At 38.4% G+C, this 23165-nt stretch overlaps 1 protein-coding gene across 1 annotated transcript in view; it reads left to right on the forward strand.

Annotated features, from left to right (window-relative positions):
• PTAR1 (protein prenyltransferase alpha subunit repeat containing 1) overlaps nucleotides 1-23165 on the forward strand; it is a 63182-nt gene that overhangs the window by 30533 nt on the left and 9484 nt on the right. Inside the window, exons 3-6 of the mRNA XM_036737957.1 lie at nucleotides 290-356; nucleotides 3609-3713; nucleotides 8113-8326; nucleotides 20723-21033. Of these exons, the coding sequence (XP_036593852.1) occupies nucleotides 290-356; nucleotides 3609-3713; nucleotides 8113-8326; nucleotides 20723-21033 (697 nt within the window). The remainder of the gene's footprint in view (nucleotides 1-289; nucleotides 357-3608; nucleotides 3714-8112; nucleotides 8327-20722; nucleotides 21034-23165) is intronic.

A 23165-nucleotide genomic window follows, 5' to 3' on the forward strand; every position in this document is an offset into this window, starting at 1 on the left:
ATTGGTACTCTTTTAATTATTGAGTTTTAAAATCTTAGTAAGATGAATGGAGTAATATCTAACAAAGGCATTTATTTTTTCTCCTTTTAAATTTGTTCGTTATATTAAGAGGAAAATTAAACCGTCATCACGCCCCCCCAACAATTTAAAACCTGACATCTTGCTTTATATACTTCGAGTAGCTAGATTGTCAATGTAAATATGTAGATGTCATGTTATGAAGCATTAAAAGAAAGAGAAGTCAAGTAGTAGCACTGTTCATTTTTAATGGGATTCTTCTTCCTTTTAGAATTGATAGATGTCACGTGTACCCTGCTGCTTCTAAACCCAGACTTTACCACTGCATGGAACGTGAGGTATGGCACCTGCATCAAGAGTTTGACCAGATTTCCGAAGTCACGTGAGCCCCAGGATTTTTTTTCTTAAATTCAAACTAAGTCAGCCATAGTGTTTTTCAGATTTCCCCCTTCTCACCACTTTCTGTAGTGATCACCAAGCACTAGAATACTGGCATGCAGAATCTACAGTATCACACGTTTATCTTATTTTAAAAAAACTGTTCTTGAAATAGAATTTCCATTTTACATTGAGATGTGTTTGATGTATTTTTTTATGCTCATAGTCTTAGGCAGGTCACTTGGTCTTTTTGGACCTCAGTTTCCTTACCTGCAAAATCAGGAAATTGGGCTAGATGATATTCTAAAATCTCTTTCAGTTGTAAATCCCTATTACCCTATTTTTCCCTTTTCTTATAGTATGATGTAACTCATTAAATTTGATCATGATGTATTAAATAGTACTTTTGAGTTAATATGGTATAGTGAAAGGAGCACCAGACTAAGGCAGGAGACCTGCTTCCTCAGGCACCTCATGACCTGGCACTGGTCACTGTACCTCTTAGCCTCAGTTTTCTCTTTGGTAAACAAGGGAGCTGGATGAGGTAATTGCCAAGGTTCTTTTTACCTATACAGTTCTGTGATTTTCTTTAACCATTGTAGTAATCAGCAATTTAAATAATAGGCAAGTAGAGGACAATTTGTCAGTTTTGAGAGAGCTAGAATAATGCCTTAATGAAATGATTTCTGTGCTGAGAAGTTGCGAGGTCCATATAAAAGCGAGTTTTTTATCCTGCTTTGCTTCCGGGCTAGCTAAATTTATGAATAGAAAGACCACAAGGTCTAGCTGCCGCTCTCTCGTCTGTATGAACAAAAGTTAGTGAATCCTACTCGTCAGTGCTGCTGTTTTTTTAAAAACAGTTTTTTGCAAGGCAGTTACCGATTTTAAAAGGTGGAACTGAGCATTAATGTTTTTCTTTAAAAAAGAAAGTTATTTTCCTCCACTTAATCAGTGGAATTTTAGAAATGCTCATAGATTTTAGAGGGGAAAATGCCTATCTTATTTAGAAAGTCTAGTTCTGTATCTGTCTGCATTTGTATTAGCAAGGGAATAATCACAATATAGACAGTAATTATAAATATACCTATGTAATTCTGTATTGCAAAATATAAGAGACTCTCCATATAGAATGTAGAAGTAGTAAACCATTTATTCAGACACTATAGAACGAGATCCCAAAACCAATAAGCCCAACCCATCACAGCAGCAAAGAAATTAATACACATTATCGCAGTAGAGAACGATTCTGTTCCATAACCTCCCCGCCCCCTGCTGGGGCCTTGCCACTGACATCACTCACAGCACAACCAGCCCAGTCTGCTCTCTCCCTCAGCTCTAACCACTCTGAGAATTGCGTGTTCCACCTTCCAGTTCCTCTCATTCAGCAAGGTCCTCCCACCACATGTGACTTGGGCTTCCTGTGACAAGCAGGTTACATGAGCCTATTAATGGATAGGAAGGATCTTCAAATTTAAATTGCCATTACAGCATTATAGAAAAATGAATCAGGCTGTAAGCCAAAAGTGTTAATATTGACATGGAATCTACTTTAGAGTTTTCCTTATTAAAAAATATTATTAATCTTTTTCTCAAAGGGGGTATCAGAGATTACAAGATAGGTCACTTAACCTCAATATAGAAAAATAGTTGTTTAAATGCAAAATTAATTGGGAGGGCTATTTAGTAGCACTAAATTTTATTCTTTAAAGAAACATCAGAATTACTTGGAATTTTTATTTTATTGATGATGTTTGGTATATGAGTTTAAAATTTTGTTTTGTTACTAAGACCTTATTTCCATCATTCTTAGGTACTCATCAGAGAAAAACATGAAATTCTGTAGTGCAGGGCCCAAGCAGTACTTGAGTAATAACTGGCTTTCTCCTGGGTATAGTAAAGGTAGTTATCTAGGTGAGTTTGGAATGGCTGACTGACTAGAATACCCAGTGACCTCTATTTTTGTATTGTCTCCTCTCTTCATCAAAGTATTCATCTTGGTGAACTGTGATTCTGAATGAATCCTCCTTAGTTTGGGAATGGAACAGAAAGTTGTAGTAGAGAAGTGACAGCATAGATAGGAGTCACGCCTTCATTGTGTATAAGTCAGAAGGAACTGAAAGAGCCTGAAGTGGAAGAGGACTCTGAAGCTTATGCAGGGTCCAAACCAGGAATCATAAATGAGTATGAGTAACCAATGAGAACCATTAACACCTGGCCAATGATAGGTGTCTAGTCAAACAGTGATCTCAGTTTGCAGCTCACCATTGGTCTGTGGGTATATGTGTATTTTATATGTAGTCAGCCCCATCCAGAGTCTTCTAAAATCTCTCGTTTGAGATCCCTCACAGTTATCACCTGTCGGTATCCCTGACCATGGTCAAATGCACACATCAGACAGTGTATACCAGTTAATTGAGGTTTTATAGTAGATTTATAGTGGTGAAACATTCCACTTACAAGCATTAGCCTGTTTAAGAGGCAGTGTGGTATGGTAGAAAGAACATTGGACTTTGTCTTAGCTCTTCCACATAGAATCTATAGACTAGGCATATCATTCTGTTTCCTCATCTGTAATCTGGGAATAATGCTTGCATTATTTTTCCATTGCTATTAAGATTCTTCTATATCTAGAAAGTACCTTCAATACTTCCAAAGCTCCATTATTTCATTAATGTGGATACCCTCTTCACTGGCACAGTTTACAGTCCCTCCCCACCTTAAGATTTAGCTTCATGAGTTTTGTGGCCCTCCCCCTCCAAAAACATTGGTCATTCACCTTCTGTTAATGCCTCTTTGAGCTAAGGCTGTTTCTTGGATCCATCATCAGGCCAGTACTTGAAGTCTTTCCAACTTAGGAAAACCTGCCAGCACTTATTGCACAAACTTTGAAAACCCTAGGTTACCTTTACACCACAACACAGCATTGGAACAAGGCTTTTGTGAAGGGAAAAAGAGTTTGAGGGAGGTGAAGGTGGAAAGGAAGGAGCAAAGTATGACAAGAAGAAAGGACTTTGCAAACGGTAATAAATGTGAGCTATTTTTTAAAGGCATAGCAATGTGCTTTTTGGTCATTGTGATATTGAGAGGGTGCTACTATTGTTAATTTTTTTTAATGGGGTAATGCATTTCTTTCTGCGCTTGCGTTATGGCCATTGCAGCTTTTCAGCAGGGGGTTTCAATAATGGTTTTGTTGTTTTGTTTTGTTTTTATAGGAAAGAGCTAATCCTGTCTGGCACTTTAAATCCAATTAAGGACTTGCATCTGGGAAAACTGGCCTTAACTAAGTTTCCAAAGAGTCCAGAAACATGGATTCACAGGTCTGACTAAGTTAAGATCCAAGTACTTTTATTCTTGCTATTTAAGGGATGGATAGAAAGGGAAGTAGTAGAAGCCTAGCTATTGTTAGGCTTAGCAATTGAGCTATTAAATACATCTGGCTAAAATGTATTTCAAATAAAGTTAGTTTATATAACAAATATATGGACACTGAAAGAAATGCAGCTTTCCCACACTGGGAGATTTTATTAGGGCTTATTCAGACCCAGGAAATAGCCATCAGATTAATTTTTTTTCATTAGGCAAATAATCTTGTTCTCTTATGAATATAACTTGGTCTGGATTCCTGTATAGACTCTATAGGAACACAAGAGGAATGTAAGATAAAAGAAAGCTTTTAGGGAATAGCCAGATTAGCTGGCTTTCCTCAGGTCTAATTGCTTTATTGATAATTATGTTTTCAGTGTCCATATTTCTTGTTACTTGAGAAATAAAGTAAAATCAACTAAAAGATTCTTTATTATGGTGGACAATATAATATTCAGGTATACAAAACTACATTTTTCCTGACAATATATCATTTTTAGAATTTGTATAAGGTACTGATGTGAAACAGAATGTATTTTATGGTAAAAGTTTGTATTCATATTCTAATATGCAGTCTACAATTTCCACATGCAAAAAAAATGTGATGTTGTATGAAGATGTAGAATTTTCCAGAGAATATGGGCCAGGGATAGAAGTGTAGTGGTACCAGACCTTTTGGAAAATAGAAAACCCCTAGGAGATTTATCAGAAGTTGATTCAAAAGAAAAACATGCTTAAGTTTCCATTTTTTTGTATAATTGTACAGATATTTTTTTAAAAGTAACATGCATCAAAATGAATGTTCTTTGCTCCTTGGCTTTTTAAACCTTTTCCATATCTCACAAAACAGCCATCCTTTTCCTTGACAACTGAGTTCTTTGCACTTTATTCTTTCATTCTTGAATTCTAGTTTATACAAAAGGAATGTCTTCCAACTTCATATTCACCTGTTATACTCTTCTTTCATTTTGCTTAACTATTATAATTCTTTTCCATGTCTTGAAAATAACTAATTTAAAATTTCTAACTGACTAATAATAGTAGTTGCCAGAAGAGACAACAAGCAAATTGGACATAAAGGATATATATTTAAGAATTATCTGCTTAGATAAAGAAACATCAGTGCACCCTGAGGAAGATGGGATGTGGCACGTGCCAGACAAGCCAAACCATTGTCACCATCTCAATCACTTCCTTTCAGACTTTTATGGAGACAACCTAGGACTCTGAGCCCAGAGGCCTTGGGAATAGCAGTGCCTCACAGATCCTTGTCCCTGCTTCTACCCTGTCCCCTGTAGTAGTCATGGAGGGGAGTAGCCCTTATCAATAATAGTCTTTTCATTCTTGCCAACACCTACACAAGCCGCTGACCAACTTCCAACAGCAGGCAGATAAGCCTAAGAACCACAAGAATAGCAGAGTCCCCAGATCATTTACCCTGATTCTAGCTCAGCCCTCAAGCCATCTTCTGGGGGAGCAACTCCAAGGGGCCATCTCTCCCTTCCAACCACCATTGGCAGGGCAGGCAAGCCAGTGTAGTAGAAGCAGTAAAACAACCTGAGACAGAAAGCAGCATGGGCCAGGGAGGTCAAACCACCACCTCATACCATGTTTCCTCAAACCGTAATGTAGACAAGTCTAATATCCTGAGCCTCAGAACCCTGGGAGTAATGGTATCCCTCAGACCACTGACTCTACATCCAGCCAGCCCCCAAAGCCACCACGGAGGATGTTAGCCCTTGTGGAGATAAGACCTGACCACTTCCTCTACAAGTGCTCCAGTCCCTGCCTTCTCAGCAGCCTGATGAAGATCTGAAAAAGAAAGTTTTCTCCACCTTGGAAATGGTATTGAAGAAGATGTATTTCCATCTACTTTGCCACTGTACCTTATGTACCACGAGGTCTTTCCTTCGGATTGGCTGAGCAACCTTCTATGTGTGTCATCTTTCCTTAATAGCATGTAAACCTCTTGAAAGCAGGAACTCTTATTTTTTATTTGTATCCCCAGGGATTCCCACAGTACTTTACTCACAGTGAGCACTTTCTTAGTCAGTCCTAGGAACATGTGTCTACTTTAGGGGCCCAAAGTGTGGATGGGATAAGGGGGCTTAATGGTGAGTCTAATATTGAGAGACAAGACTAGGGGCCCTGAATTCATTTCACTGTAATAATAAATGAGAAGTTACGGATTTGGGAGTGGAAGGTTGTTAAGCTGAAAAAGCCAGAATTGAAGAGAGAGGAGCACTTACAGAATAAAGGCATGGAGCTAGAGGTCATGGAGGCACATTCTTAGGTTTTAGAATCCTGGGCATCTGCCTATTTTTATGTCTCAAATTTCCCCACTCTAGGGCAAGATCTAAGCTTACTGGTAGGTGTCCATAAGGAAATGCTTTGGAGAAGACCTATCCTAATTTGCATTGCTACTGTCCTACCCCAGGTTTTGTAGGTAACTTAGGCCTAGCTTTGCAAATAAAACCCCTCCAATTTTATCACTTAGGTGTTTTCATTCTTTCCTGCTAGAAGTAAGAGTAGAAAGAGCACTGTATCTGGAGTGAGAGGACCAGGGTCCAAATTCTCCCTCGTCACTCACTTTGTTAAGCTTTGGAAAAGTTACTTAACATTTCTGGGCCTCTGTTTTCCTCATTAGTAAAAAGAGTAGCTGCACTGAATGGTGTCTTAATACCCTTTAGCTTTAGTTCTTTTATTCTCTGAACCCAGAGATACCCTTTCCACTTGGTAGTGCAGTCCGCATGTTTGACTGCATAACAGTGGGAGCATGAAATAACAGTCCTGCCACCTAGAACTCAGGTTACATCCATTTATTAGTTTTGCTAAACTTATTTAAAAAGGCCACATTTTTAATGCAGGACAAATACTGACAAGTTTCTTGATTTAAACATGTGTTTCAACAGTCCAGCTAGCAGCTGCTGTGAGAGTGTAAAACCAGCAACAACCAGCTCACGGAATGCTGCAAGCCCAGGTCCTTTTGATCTATTTTACTAAGTAAAGCAACATTAAGGGGTTAACAGTCTTACTTTAATCCAACATACAAATAACATCCACCTAGTTCAGGGGAAAAAAACAGCACCCTGAATTACAGACCAAATACAATTGGTAGTTATCAACATGTGAGTGTTCAGCCGGGGAGCTCATTACAACGGCTGGGCCAGAGTCACACACCACTCTTGCCGTGGCTAAGAGCTCCGAGAGAGAATGCCAACCTCTGTGCTTATATATCCTGTACAGGGCCCTGGCCCGACCTCATCCAGGCTGGGCATGGAAAAAGTTCTCCACTCCCAATATCATATCAGGAACAAATCAGTGGCTCCCAATTGTCTCAGTGCTGAGAAATGCAAAAACATTCCACTTTATCCTATCCCATTCAAACAAAGGCCAGAATCATTAAAGGTCAACAGCAAAAAGTCCCACCTTAATTACTGTTACAACATAGCAAAATGTAATTCCTTGCTAAATTCAATATCTGTTTGCGTTCCTAAGGATAGGAAATTTTAGCCTGAAAGAACAGTTCATTTTAGAAAACATTGAAAATATCAACTAATCAGATATACCTTTTATTTTTTTTTGGGAAGGGAGAGTTTAACACAGATTATAAATAGAAAAGCAAAGTCTTTGGGGGCAAAATTGAAGGAAAACATTTTAAATCTTCTGGATGATTTAACTAATATTCATTTTCCTGCCTACTTATATGTAGTAAGATAGGACAGGTTAGAAGTTGTGTTTAATGTAGGCAATTATGGACTTAGCTTTCTCTTTTAAAAATATCTAACAGGATATACTAAGTAAGAACAAAGAGAGTGTATAGTGTGTGACATGTAGGCAGATAGAGGCCCCTTCCCAGTACCTTTCTCCTCTCAGCGTACAATTCAGCCATTTTCCTGCCTGTTTTTATCACACTTAATTCTGAAAAATACTCACAATTTTTGCAGAATTAATGGCATCTTTATGAATTCTTGAAAGGTATACTAGCATATAGTGCAAACAGCTGGTTGTTTACTCATCTGAAAAAGTCTTGAATGCAGAATCAGTAATGGATTTGTATGTTTGTTATCCAAGCCTAGCTGAGTGTAGATAGGCTTATCACCAGCAGGTTGGCCATCCAGTGATGATTTTTTTTTCCAGCGGTACCATACATTAAGGACTCAGAGGGAGAGCAGTACTGATGCTGACAAAATCATAGGTTCTTTAAGTATTTATGTGTAAATGGTTTTATTTCTTTTTCAGCTGTCTTGATAAATTAGTGTCCACAAAAAAGTATTTTTTCCCACCGTCCCCTACCCCCAATCTTCTGGCTTAATTACTTCCAAACTTTCCTCCTCTATGCCATTGATCCAGGCGATGGGTGCTACAACAACTAATTCAGGAAAACTCCTTACCCACTTTCGTGAAGAAAGAGAACTTGGCAACATTTCCGACAGAAAGAGTACAACGAATAGTGCAGGAGGAGATCGAGGTCTGTGGTGAAGCTGCTGGGAGATATCCAAGTAACTACAATGCGTGGTCTCATCGCATCTGGGTCTTGCAATACTTGGCAAAGCTTGATATCAAGGTATGTCAGTCATTTTGTCCAGAATGCTTATACTTTAAGCCTTGTAATGTCAGCTAGTACTTGGGAGAGCTGTAAGATAGTAGAGGAACCTAAGGGTCCAAGCAGCCCTGAGAGAGTTGGTGCAGCTGCTGTCTTCCAACGATCAGTAAAACAGTGATCTTATAAGGCTTTACTGCGATCTTTGGTAGTGTAGCTTTCATTCCATTAGACTATGTCTTGATAAAGAAAAGGCAGGTTTAATTGATCTTTTGGTGGGAAGTGAAAATCTGTGTGTACTCCCTTTGGCCATAAATAATAATGGGTTATGTAACTTTACAGAATCTAGCATTCTAATGCCTTGATGTTTTCTGTGTGTGCTGAGCCTATTGTCTAACCCAACTTCGGTGTTTAACTCCACTAACTCTGTAGCAAAACGTTCCCTGTACATTATGACAACTTCAGATAAAAACACTTTGTGTGCTAAAATTAAAGTGGGTATCTACCTTTTTTTGAGTTTTCCATAGTTGGAAATGGGAGTTGAGGTATGTATAGATGGGGCTCCATCCATGGAAATGAGGGCCAACAAGGCAAAGATCAAAGTACCCCTATTGTCTTTTTTGTTCTCAGAATTGGGGCAGAAGGGAGGAGGGCAGTGAGGAAAGGGGGGACACTGCGGATGTCTTCCTTCATACCTCTCCCTGACATATAAGTCTACATTTGTTGTGAAGGTGAAACAGTTTTTCCTAATACTACTTGCCCTTCATTCCCTGAATGTAGTGTATTTTGTATTGAATGGATTCATCCTACTTTATACAAGATGATATATCTGGATATATACCATTTATTCAGGTGATGGGTGCTACAACAACTAATTTGGGAAAATTCTTTCCCACCTTTGTAAAGAAAGAGAATTGGCAACATTTCCCACAGAAATAGAACAGTGAAGAGTGCAAGAGGAGATTTATTTCTGGGGGGAAGCTGCTGGAAAGTATGATTGGAGGGAACTCAGAGGCCACCTAGTCGTACCCACTCACTTTATGGAGAAGAAATAGGGACCCAAGGAGGATAGCTGACCTATTCAAGGTTCCACAAGCAATAAGCATTAGATGTGAGGGAGAAATTTGGGGATAAATCGAGATAACCAGTTTGTCCTTTTAGCTCTTTTGAATCATAGGGAAATTTTTCTTGCCATGCCTAGGGCCTTCTCATGGGGCAAAATGTGAAAGGGATTAGAGGGCATGTATGTTGTATGTAAGAGGAAGTAAGTTCCTGACTTTTTTTTTAATGTTTTCTCAGCTGCTAAGTAGTATCAGCTTCTTTGTTGCGTTGACATATTTATTGACCTTTCCCAGCTGTTATTCCTGACTCTACATTATTTCATCGTTACTAGCATCATGGCTGCCCTAGGTGTGCTTTAATTTTTCTTCACCTTTTGAAAGGAAGAGACCTATTACTGCCAGCTAAGAAGTCTGTAGAACACTTTTTATCATTTTATCCATTTTAGGATGCCACCCTGAGCCCAGCAAAAACTATAGCAGTTTAAAAATAAAGCCAAAGAAAAATATCACAGACATCAAGCGCAGTCTCTTTCCACCAGTATTCCATAATCAAGGGTTGATGCTGTATATCTATTTTACTTTTAATAGATTTTTATTTATTTCATTAACTGTTTCCCAATTACATGTAAAGATACTTTTAACATTTTTTAAAATTTTGAGTTTCAAATTTTCTCCTTTCCTCCCTCTCCCTGAGGAGGCAAACAATATGATATCGATTATACATATGAAGTTAAGCAAAACTAATTTCCGTATTAACCATGTTGCAAAAGAAAACATCTGTATATATTTTAAAAACACATCATCAGGTGGGGCAAAGATGGCAGCTTAAAAAACAGATACTTGCTTAAGTTCTCCCCCAAATCCCTCCAAACCCCTGTAAAACATGACCCTAACTAAATTCTAGAGCTGCAGAACCCATGAAATAACAGAGGGAAAAAAGTCTCCAGCCCAGGACGGGCTGCATGGTCACTGGGAAGGGTCTAGTTGCACCATGCTGGGAGCGGAGCGCAGCCCAACACTGGCTGCACCAGTACAGACCAGGGGTGGAGTAGATCAGGTGGGGCAGTCCTCAGGGCCATGAATCACTGAACTGTGGAAGTTACCAGACTTCTCAACCCACAAACACCAAAGACAACGGAGGAGGTCAGTGGGAAAACTGTTGGATCTGGATGAGGGAAGTGTCTGGCCGCAGCCCCAGGGCAGCAGAGGTGACTGCAACAACAGTGGGGCTGCTGCTTCCGGCCCCAGGCCCACACAGTGGGAGTAATCAAGAGGCTGATCAGAGCAGGTGCAGAGATTGGTCTGCTGGCGCTGAGGCAAGGTTCTCTCGTTTTGCCCTGCTTGGATCTGGGTTGCGGTCCTTGTTGGCAGTTCTTGGGGGAGGAGGAGTGCTGGTGTGGTAGAGCTTTGTGGTGCATCGTACCACCACAGAATAGAAGTAGCTCTGAAAACAGCAGCCTAAAACTCCTGAAGCTTGGGACAAAGCACTCTCCACTCTGAAAGCAGTCATACCCTCACAGAAAGCTCCAAAGTCAAGTAATTGGCTGGAAAAATGAGCAAGCAGCAAAAAAGGACTAAGACTATAGAATCTTTCTTTAGTGACAAAGAAGATCAAAACACAGAGCCAGAAGTCAACAAAGTCAAAGAGCCTACATCAGAAGCCTCCAAGAAAAATATGAATTGATCTCAGGCCATGGAAGAGCTCAAAAAGTATTTGGAAAAGCAAGTAAGAGAAATAGAGGAAAAATTGAGAAGAGAAATGAGAGTGATGCAAGAAAATCATGAAAAACAAGTCGATTACTTGCTAAAGGAGACTCAAAAAATACTGAAGAAAATAACACCTTAAAAAATAGACTAACACAAATGGCAGAACATCTCCAAAAAGCCAATGGGGAGAAGAATGCCATGAAAGCCAGAATTAGCCAAATGGAAGAAGAGGTCCAAAAGACCATTGAAGAAAATACTGCCTTAAAAATTAGCATGGAGCAAGTGGAAGCTAGTGACTTTATGAGAAATCAGGAAATTATAAAACAGAACCTAAAGAATGAAAAAAATGAAAGACAATGTGAAATATCTCATTGGAAAAGCCACTGACCTGGAAAATAGATCCAGGAGAGATAATTTAAAAATTAATGGACTACCTGAACACTGATCAAAAAAATGCCTACACATCATCTCTGAAGAAATTGTCAAGGAAAACTGCCCTGATATTCTACAACCAGAGGGTTAAAATAGGAATTGAAAGAGTCCACCGATCACCTCTTGAAAAAGATCCCAGAAAAAAACTCTCTAGGAATATTGTAACCAAATTCCAGAATTCCCAGGTCAAGGATAAAATATTGCAAGGAGCCAGAAAGAAACAATTTGAGTATTATAGAAACACAATCATGATAACACAAGATCTAACAGCTTGTACATTAAGAGATCAAAGGGCTTGGAATATGATATTTTGGAGATCAAAGGAGCTAGGATTAAAACCAAGAATCACCTACCCAGCTAAACTGAGTATAATACTCCAAGGCAAAATATGGACTTTCTATAAAATGGAGATCTTTCCAGCATTCTTGATGAAAAGACCAGAGCTGAATAGAAAATTTGACTTTCAAACACAAGAATCAAGAGAAGCATGAAAAGGTAAACAAGAAAGAGAAATCATAAGGGACGTACTAAGTTGAACTGTTTTGTTTACATTCCTACATGAAAAAATGATATCTCTGCTCATGAGACCTTTCTCAGTAGGGTAGTTGAGGGGCATATACATACACACACACACACACACACACACACACACACACACATTCATATTCCCTTCAGCTACCCTAATACTGAGGTCTCATAAATTATACACATCATCTTTCCATGTAGGAATGTGAACAAAATAGTTCAACTTTAGTAAGACTCTTACGATTTCTCTTTCTTGTTTACCTTTTCATGCTTCTCTTGATTCTTGTGTTTGAAAGTCAAATTTTCTACTCAGCTCTGGTCTTTTCATTGAGAAAGCTTGAAAGTCCTCTATTTTATTGAAAATCCATATTTTGCCTTGGAGCATGATACTCAGTTTTGCTGGGTAGGTGATTCTTGGTTTTGATCCTAGTTCCATTGACCTCTGGAATATTATATTCCAAGCCCTTCGATCTCTTAATGTAGAAGCTGCTAGATCTTGGGTTATCTTGATTGTGTTTCCACAGTACTCAAATTGTTTCTTTCTGGCTGCTTGCAGTATTTTCTCCTTGCTCTGGGAGCTCTGGAATTTTGCAACAATATTCCTAGGAGTTCTCTTTTTGGGATATTTTTTAGGAGGCAATCAGTGGATTCTTTCAGTTTCTTAAAAAAATTAAGGTGTGAGAGGAATATATTGGGAGAAGGAGAAAAGGAGAGATAGAATGGGGTAAATTATCTCACATAAGAGTGACAAGAAAAAGCTGTTGTAAGGGAAGGGAAGAAGGGGGAGGTGAAGGGGAATGAGTGAATCTTGCTTTCATCAGATTTGTCTTAAGGAGGGAGTAATATACACACTCAGTTGGGTATCTTATCCTACAGGAAAGTAGGGGGGAAGGAGATAAGGGAGAGATGATAGAAGGGAGGACAGATTGGGGGAGGAGGTAGTCAAAAGCAAACACTTTTGAAAAGGGACAGGGTCAAGGGAGAAAATCAGTTAAAGGGGGACAGGAATAGGATGGAGGGAAATACAGTTAGTCCTTTACAACATGACTGTTGTGGAAGTAGTCATGGAAGTGTTTGCATAATGATACATGTGTGGCCTATGTTGAATTGCCTTCTCAAGGAGGGTGAGTGGGGAGGGAAGAAGGGAGAGAATTTGGAACTTAAAGTTCTAAAAACAAATATTTTTTAAAAAGTTGCTTTTACATACAACTGGGAAATAAGATATGCAGGCAATGGGGTATAGAAATCTATCTTGCCCTATAAGAAAGTAAGGGGAAAGGGGAGAAGGGTGGGGGGCGTGGGATGATAGAAGGGAAGGCAGACGGGGGAAAGAGGCAATCGGAATTTAAGATGGAGTGGGTGATAGAGATGCAGAAAAAATTTGTTACTCAAAATCTTGTGGAAATCAATGTTGAAAACTAAAAATATTAAATAAATTTAAAAAAATAAAAAAAAAAACCAGGGGTGGGGGGGAACACATATCACCAGACTCAGAGAAAAAAAATATGAGAAGGGAGAAAAGTCTGATTTGCGATCTACCTGCTGTCCTAATAAGCCCTTGCTCTGTCTTTTTTCACTTGGGAGCACAGTGGGAAAAAAAACTACCTTGCCTTTTCCACATGGGTTGTATGTGTGCATTTGAGAAAGCCTTTAAAGTAATGAATAAGAATACACATCTGCCTGTCACTGTCAGGGAATGTTTTTAAAAGGTGCATACTCTTGTGATTTCTGACCTGGTTTTTTCTTCATACACATGTAAAGTAACCAAGTATATAGGTATTTAAATTTGCTTATTTAAATGCACTTAAAGACATTGGAGGACTGCTCTGGACTTCATAGTGGCCGAAGCAAAAATTTCTAATAATGTAATTATGAAGCAACTTCTGGGAACGAGCCTCAATGGCATTCAGAAGATTGAGGGAAGTGCAGGAGCATAGGAGAAGGATGGAATAGGAATGCTTTGGGACATAGGGGAGAAAGAAGGTGGTAGAAGAGAAATGTGTGGCCCGTTGGGAATCCTTATCAAGAAAGAGGCATTGTCTCTTCTCTTATTTTGGAAAGAGAGGTTAAGGAAGTACCATTTCAACTGGTTGTCCCCCTACTTGGAATTCTCCCCCTCCTCACCTCTACCTTCTGGCTTCTTCGAAGTCTCTGCTCACATCCCTCCATCCATGGGGATGACCATGTCAAATATCTTCTCTTTGAGACTAACTTCCATCTGCACTATGTAGATCTTTCATGCACAGTTATTTATTTGCATGTTATTATATGCATTAGAACGTGAGCTCCTTGAGGGTAGAGACTTTGATTTGACCTTTCTGTTTCCCCAGCATGTAGCACAGTGCTTGGCACATGGTAAGTGCTTAATCTATATTGACTGATTTACTGATTTAAACCAATGATGTACCCCGTTCAAATTTGGTTTTGTTACCTAGTCCTTGGTTTGTGGGGTATTTTTTAAAGTATCATTTGAGGTCAGTTCACATTCTCTGCTGTTGTGTTCTTCAAAAACATTGTGTCTCTCAATAAAACATTAAGGCTGAACATTTTAACCTTAAAAAGATAATTCCATTTTAACACCAAAGTCGTGTACTAATGACTCACAGTCCAGAGCCCTTCTCATGACAAAGAAAAACAGTTAAACAAAATAGGCCCAAACGGTGACCATGTTCAGCTGAGCATTTAGTATTGCACACACATAGTTTACCCACCTAAATACCAAGAAGAAATATTTTGTAAGATACCTGTTAGTAAAGAAGATAATGACAGCGAATTAGTGCAAAACCTATAAATATACATGCAGAGTGAAGAGTAGAGGTAATTTATTCACATAAAGCAAATCCCCCCAATACTTTTGTGTGAACTATTCAGATCAGTAATTCATAATAAGGCTTCTTTAAGCACTCAGTTCTTCATTTGTCTGGGGGTGGCAGATGAAGTCAAAGCACTGTTAAGCACCTTCTATATGCCATGCATGGCGCTAATTAAGCATGTGTCTGGGCACACACAACCTAATGATAATAGCTCACATTTATACAGTATTGTATGGATTACAAAAAGTCTTTACTCACAACAGACTTATTAGAAGGGTAGTCATCATAAGGTGGAGCCTGATTTTACAAGTAGAGAAAGAGAAGCTCAGAGAGGCTAAGGGACTTGGCTGAGGTTAGTGTCTGAGCCTGGATTTCAGTGCAGATCTGTCAAGTCTAATACTCTTTGCACTGTTCACACTGCCTGCCCATTAAACTCTTTGGTCCTCATCTAGATAGGAATGGAGCACTCAGCAAACACAAAGAATGATAACTGAATCAGGGGATGCAGAAGCTTTGGTAGTCTGTCAGCCTTTGGAGCCAATTTGCCTTCACGTTATATTTTAATAACACAACACTGACATAAAATACAGTGTGTTCCCTCTTACCTTATATGGTTGGGAAATGGCACTCTCTGGCTAATGAAACTTGGTGATTAATAGAAAATTGTTATATATGCTATAAGTGGATTATCAGATTTCATAGGATTAGAAAATAAGGTATACACTGAACATTAAAACTATCGTAAGCATAGTTTTTTGTTAAATTCAGAAGACTGTAGGTTATCATTTTGAATATTATATACTGTATATATGCAAATAATAACAATTCACTATAGCAAATCTAGCAAAATCTTTTTTAACCACATAATGTAAAGACAAAAAATAAGTGCTAGTTTAGGCCTGTCTTAGAATCTCCGTTTTTCAGACTTTGTAGGCCAAAAATTCAACTGTTAGTTTTCTCTCCATAATTAATCTAAACTCTTGCCAATCAACATAGCTCCATTTTAATCTTCCCTGCCTTGCTATAATTCAAACATAGCACTATTTTAGTAAGCATACACATTTAGGTAAATGAGTTAGAGGTCTCTGTGCTAGGTTATCTGCACCGATCACAACTTTGAGGTGTAGTAGCAGTCATATTCCCATATCCATGAAGGTCTACAGGTTAAGGATCACAGATATGGAGCCAGAAGGGACCTCAGGAGATAAGCTGATCTGGCCCACGTGCTCAGCAAGCTTGGTTGTGGAGTGACTTGTCCAAAGTCCTGTAAGTAGAAAGTATCAGAGCAATCATTTGGACCCCTTCATAATGCTCCTTCCAAAAGCATCACTACAGCTGTTTAAGTTGTATGAGAGGAGGATCATTTTAGGTTACCTAATTTCATATAACAGCATAGGTGACAAACTATTAATAGACATTCATTGGATGATAGATTTAGAACTAGAAAGGACAAAGGCTATCAAGTCCTCTCATTTGACAGATAAGAAAACTGAGGCACAGAGAGGTTAAATGACTAACCTAGGGTAGGTGAAGTCAAAATGGCAGAGGAAGAGGAAGCAGTATAGCTCCTTATAATCCCTTCTCTGCAACTGTGGAAATTGCATCAGACTGAATTCTGATTGGGAAGGTATAGAAAAAGTCAAACAGTGAGTCATTTTTTTCAGCCCAAGACTGCTTAGGGAGCCTGAGAGGTCTGCAGACATTGGGTATGGGGCTTGGCTAGAAGTATGCACAGCATGGAGCATTCTAGCTCCCAGAGCACCAGGGCAGGGGGAGATCTCAAGGGATCCCTCAGCTGTGTGCAGGAACAGGTGCCATCTGGCAGCTCTGTTTTCCACTACCAGTTTTGGGTCACAGAACCATGGTGGAGAGGAGAAGTCACATGCATGGGCCCCAGCTATGTACTAAGGAAGGAACAGGTTCCAGAAAGTAGCTGTGGCTCTGGCCAGTTCATGCCTTCACCCCAAGTGTAAGTCTATAGTACAATAACAAGGTCAGGGGTCCCAAACCCAAGAGGAGCCAGCAGTTCATTGACTCTGAAACTGCAGAACCTAAATTAGTGACTTGAGTCCAGCAGCAGTCTGCTGAAACTCCCAAGCGAGAATAAGCCAACGCACCCAAACCTGGCTCAAGAATTTGCAGAGTTCAGACCAGGAGGACAGTCAGCAGACCTTGAATGAATACATTTCAGAAAGCTAGAATAGTTCTCCATATTATTGATCTGCTACTAGAATGGCTGGCTTTATAAAAAAAAAAAACTTTTTATGGGTGCTAATGATATCCTGTGTCATCTGTCTATACTTTTATATGTCTTCTAAAACCAAAGCTAGAAAACAAAAATTCTGGGAGAATGAAATATTTTATATATTTTGCTAGCTGGTCACTAGTAAAACATTTCTTTGAGCTACTTGTATGTGCACATATTGAAGTAAAATGTACTGAAGTAAAAAATTCTGTGTTTACTATTGCCCTTTTCCAGCTTCTCATAACGGTATAGAAGTGATCTTAGTGTGAACCCTGACAAGTCCAACCAAGCTGAAATTTCAGATGTGGACCTAGTGATATATTGTGTGTCTTTTGTCTGAGGACTGGGCTTCAAGTTCAAAGAGACTCCTGACCAAAAGATTAGCTATGAGGTGATGAATTTTTTTGGCCATGACAACTCATTGGTGTGGTAGGGTTGTCATCTGTGATGGTAGAAACTGTATTTACACCAATGGAAACAGATTGCTGAAATAATGAAGTACATGTATTTATACATGATATTATTGAGGCCAAAGTCATGAAATTCAGTCTCTGTGTAAGGGAGGTGATTATAATGAACCTCTGTGTTGCAAATTACTTACCACAGTCTTCCTTAGTACTATTAGAAAAAAACAATTCAAAGTACATTTTTACTTCTGACAGTGATTAGCAGCAGCATCTTTGTGTAGTGTTTTCTCTCAGAGACTAAAGTTTCAGAGACTTCTCTAGAGACTAAAAGAAATCAGGCTAGACCTTAAAGTAAATAATTTTAGTAAATGAAAATGTAGCATCAGTAACCTGTTCTTTTAAGGCTACAGATTTTAAAAGCTGTATGAAATAGCTGGTAAAAATATTGTGGTTCTGTAGAGGTTCTGTAGCTCTGAAGATTATTTTAAAATGTCTGTAAGAATTCTTATTTTCAGATATATGAGAGCTTTGTAGAAATCTAGTGGGTTTCTCTTTTAAATACAGCTTCCATCTGTTTTTTTCAATCATTTGATATTACTGAGAGCAGCATCATTGTTTTCTTTCTTATTAATTTTTGAGGGGGGACTTAGTGATTTTTAAAATTCTTAACACCCCCCCTTTTTTTTAAAAGAGAAACACTGTGTCCAGGTTATGCCTTAAACCCCTACTTTACATTTAATCCCTGCCTTTCTTCATTTTCTTTCTATATAAAAGAAAATAATTGTCTGACTTTATGGAAGCTTTTCTGGGGCAGTTAGGTGGCACAGTGAGTAGAACACTGGCCGTGGAGTCAGGAGGAGCTGAGTTCAAATGCGGCCTCAGACACTTGGCACGCTTCCTAGCTATGTGACCTTGGGCAAGTCACTTAACCCCAATTGCCCTGCCTTCCCCCCTCCCCGCAAAAAAAAATGTTATAGAAGCTTTTCCATTCTTATAAAAGTTTATACCGGGGTGGGGAACATGTGCCCTCGAGTCCACATATGGCCCTCTAGGGCCTCAAGTGCAGCCCTTTGACTGCGGTTTGTTCTGTGAAGTTTGGATTCAGTCAGAGGGCCACACTTGAGAACCTAGAGGGCCACAGGTTCCCCACCCCTGGCTCTATACTCTATACTTTTAAATGATTAAAGATTCTTCTGTAGCACATGACTAGGTATTTGTAGAACAACAACATGATAAGCATTTCTTTTTTCAGTCTGAGAAATAACTGTTTTTTAAGTCAATTAAATTGAGATTGTCACAAACCTTTTTATTTATTTAATGGTTGTTTTGGAAGAGAGATAACTAGTAAAAATTTCATTTTTTTTCACTTCATTTAAGCATGTTTCAGGAAGGGAGTTAGTTATCTAAGGGTTTTTCTTGTTGAGTAAATTCCTTTCACACAAGAGTATTTAACCTACATAACAAGACAAAACCAGAAAAAGCTGTTAGGTTACAGCTAAGCTGTCCTTTGAATTAGTTATTCCACAAATGTACTGATTTTAAAATTGGCTTTCTTTAGGAGCAAGTGTTCTTTTGCTTACTTATTTTCATCAAGTTGATTGATTGCAGGAATGGTCTTATTTTCCAAAGAGAATATCCATCTGTGTGACATCTGAAACAAGCTCATGCAGATAATAATAATTCCCCTAAAATGAAGCATTTTTTTTACCTATATCGTTTATTCCAGCTAAAACTGTGTTCTGAGTGCCTATGATTTTTTACTCTCTCTACTACTCTGTACCGGCCATTACTGCTGCCTTTGTATTATTGGCTAACTGTTCCTTTGTGCACATCTTGTCTCTTTGAAGGTAGGGTCCATGTCTTATACATACATCCTATGTTACCCACAGCTCTTAGCTCCGTGCCCTATTCATAGTGTAGGTACTCAATGAATTTTTTATTTATGCCCACATGTAAGTAGGTACCTGAGAAATTGCTTAGGGAAACCTAAAGAGACATTTATTTTGTCACATCAAACTGTTCTCCCATCTTTAGTGCAGTTGGGAGCTGTAGTTCTCATTATTATTTGTACTGTGGGTTATGTAGTCCACCTCCAATACATATACAAACACATTCTCACACACACACACACTTCTGTAACAACAGTGCTGCTTCTTGCTACTGTGGCTATGTAAGGCCAACAACACCAGCACACAGAAGAGCTGCCAGCACAGGTTCTTTGATCTGCTTTTCTAAGGAAAGTAATCTTAAGGGGATAACAATCTCACTGTAATCGAACATAAATATATAATTTACGTGGTTCAGGAGGGAAAGCCAGCACCCTGAAATTCAGAGCAAATAGAAACAGAAATTAAAAACAGAAAATTTGAATAGATCAAATAACACAAACCAGTAGACAGGCTTCTAGCTTTCTGTCCAATATCTCAGTACATGATTACCAAGGAAGCACCAACATTCAGGTTTTCAGGTGGGGGTAGGCGGCACTCTGCTCCTTAACAACAGCTACGCAGAATCTCTTCTGGCCAAATCACACAACACTCTTCCATTGAGTGAGAACAGAATGCTAACCTCTGAGTTTATATCCCCTTCTTAGGGCCCTAAGGCTTCACATCTAATCAGCAAAAGTGTGTGGGCCTGGGGCTTAGCACCTAGCAAGATTTAATCAAAGGCACTTGATTACTTTAGCATTCTAAAAGAGGAAAAAAAAAAAGTCCCAACCTAATTACCCATACAACATCCTCTCCTAGATTGATTGTTTTTATTTACTTGAGTAATAGTGCAACTATGTAAGGTACTTCCCTTTTTTGAAAGTGATCATTTTTCTTTTTGTGCATTGAGGAAAATTGGAGAAAAAAGCTTAATGTTTGGTTGAGTTTTTAAGGTCTTTATTTCAAAGATATGTTAAACTTACATCTGACTGACTATAAAAACTCAGTATTTATATTTATGCATTTTACTAAATCTTGGTCATTTTAAATTTGTCTTTACTTTGGGAGTTTGGTTCTATGTGGGATTAATTAAGCTCCTGGGAAAGCATATTAATTAAAATGGACCTTTTGAATTGTGTTGTTTTTAATGCACTTTCTGTTTAGAGTGGAAATCAGTATGATCGTGATAGGGTTGGTCACAAATAAATCTGAGGCATAGTGAAGAAAAGGAAAATGTGTGGAAACTCATACTTATTTGGTTTTTTTTTAATTCTTTATCCCTTCTACCTTTCACCACTCAAGATTCTTCTTGATGAACTGTCTTCCACCAAACATTGGGCATCCATGCATGTTTCAGATCACAGTGGATTTCACTACCGCCAGTTCTTATTAAAGTCTTTGATAAGCCAAACTGTGACCGACAGTGCTACATTGGAACAGAGCCCTTTGGTAAGTGAGCAAATCCCAGATCTTCCAAAAGATGATGATGAAGACGACACATCAGGAGAGCACCACAGGGCAGTGGATCTTTCCCGTCTTCTAGAGGAAGAAGTTGAACTCTGCACGGATCTCATTGATAACTATCCAGGACATGAAACACTCTGGTGTCATAGGTAAGAGAAACCTATTTCCGAAGCCTGAAGCTTCATGGCTGCTCCTCTGGAGCAGAGGGGTTCACAGAGCGTTGACAAATTTGTCTTATCTGCATCTCAGGTAGATGTTGTAATTGAACTTTTCCTCGACTGAGAACTGCCAGACACATTCCCATAGAGAATTTAAAAGCCCTAGGGGTAGCCAGGTGATTGTACTTTTGTTAGTGTTCACAAGGTTCCACTAATCTTTGAAGTTATCTTAAGCCAGCCCCAACAATGATTTTTTAAAAGGTTTCTATAATATTTAGAATCAGTTTATTTCATTTTAAAAAATATTTTATTTTTCCCCAATCAAGCAGAAACAATTTTTAACATTCATTTTTTTCTGTTTTGTTTTGTTTTTCAGTTTTGAGTTCCGAATTCTATCCCTCCCTTCCTCCCCTCCCCACTCCCTGAGTTGGTAAGCAGTCTGATATAGGTTATACATGTGCAGTCATGTAAAACATTGCCATATTAGTAATTTTGCCCCACAATGATTTTTACCAAAGAGAATCCATGGTTAGTTTGTTGTATCAGTTCAGTTCACTAGGCATTTAGTAAGGACCTGCTTCATGCCACGCACTGAGGGTACAAGACAAAAACATTAGAGTCCCTGCCATCAAGGAGCTAATATTTTATGTGACTCCTCAAACTTTTTCATGTCCATAGACTAAGTTACCTGTTTGCTTTTCTCAATCCTTCTCTTGAAATTTTGTTTGCTTTTCTTTTCGTATTCAAAGCACTTAGCATAGTGCCTAGCACATAATAGGCACTTAATCAGTGTTTATTAAATTAATGAATTTTCAGAAGAGAAGGCAACTTGCTAACAATCCCAGAAAATAATAAACTAATATTTATATAACATTCTAAGGTTTGCAAAACATTTATAATATATCTCGTTTGTCCTCAGATCTGAATAAGTGTAAAACTTGGTATGAGAGAACATTTCCTTCTGAAATATATCATGTACTATGGTTGAAATACATACCCCAAAATTCCACATCTGACACAGCTCATTTACCTCACTCTCTTTCACTTGGGACAATATCTTGTCACTATAAACATCAGTGGTACGTTAGCTTTCATAATTGTTTTGTGTATGTTTTATATGTAACTTTGTCTTCATGTTGATTTCCTCTCAATAGAATGTAGCTCTTGTATGGCAGAGACTGTTCTGTTTTTGTTTTTTCATCCTTAGCACCTTGTAAAGAGCCTGGCACTTAAGAGATATTTAATAAATACATTTTAGATAGATGAATGAGTTCCATGTGTAATCAGGAAAGCTGACTCTATGTGAATGACTTACTCAGGCAGTAAGATAAATTAAAGCCTTATTTTTTATTTATTTATTGTTAAATTATTGGAGGTGTTCCCTTTCCCAGCCTGCTCAAGGTTTCATGCTTTTGGAACATTTCCTCTGCTACTGCTCCACTAGGTAAAATTAAGAGGATTAATAGATTTATCTCCCCTTGGGATTATTTATATAGTACTTTATTACTCTTTTTTAACTTAGGCCACATCAAGGCAGAAAACAAAATTAAGCTTTTGAGTGGTTGGGAAAATTGTTATTACTGAAGAAAGTAAATAATACTTTAAATAATAGCAAAAGAAGCCTTCCAAGCCATAAATAGGTGATGAGGGGATTTGTCCTTTACACTCCCTTTCCTGTAAAGTTTATACATAATATGAAGAGATATGTTAGATAGCAGATTAGATAATGTGTTACACTTTCAAGAAAATCCTATTCCAGTGCTTTATCTTGGCATGGAGATATCTGTGGGTTCTTTAAGGTTGTATCAGCAAAGTTCATGCTGTGGCACATTCTACATAAATTAAGGCTTTTGAGGTATGTTAGAAAGATAAACGAAATAAACTTTACTAAAGGGCTTAGAGCTATTGCAGTAGAACTTGACGGTTATGGAAGTGCATATCATTTTCTGCCATAGATATATTCCTGAGAAGTTGTATATACAGCATAATTTTTCAAAATTCAATTAAATTTGAAATACTGTCGGAATAATTTGTTATTTAAAAGAGTACTCCAGTCCATCATTTTTCTAAAGCAAATAATGTTCTAATGTGTCCCATCAAACTAAAAAGCTTTGGGGTTTGGT

The sequence above is a fragment of the Trichosurus vulpecula genome, chromosome 9, assembly GCF_011100635.1.
Source record: "Trichosurus vulpecula isolate mTriVul1 chromosome 9, mTriVul1.pri, whole genome shotgun sequence".
In the NCBI taxonomy this organism is placed as follows: domain Eukaryota; kingdom Metazoa; phylum Chordata; class Mammalia; order Diprotodontia; family Phalangeridae; genus Trichosurus; species Trichosurus vulpecula.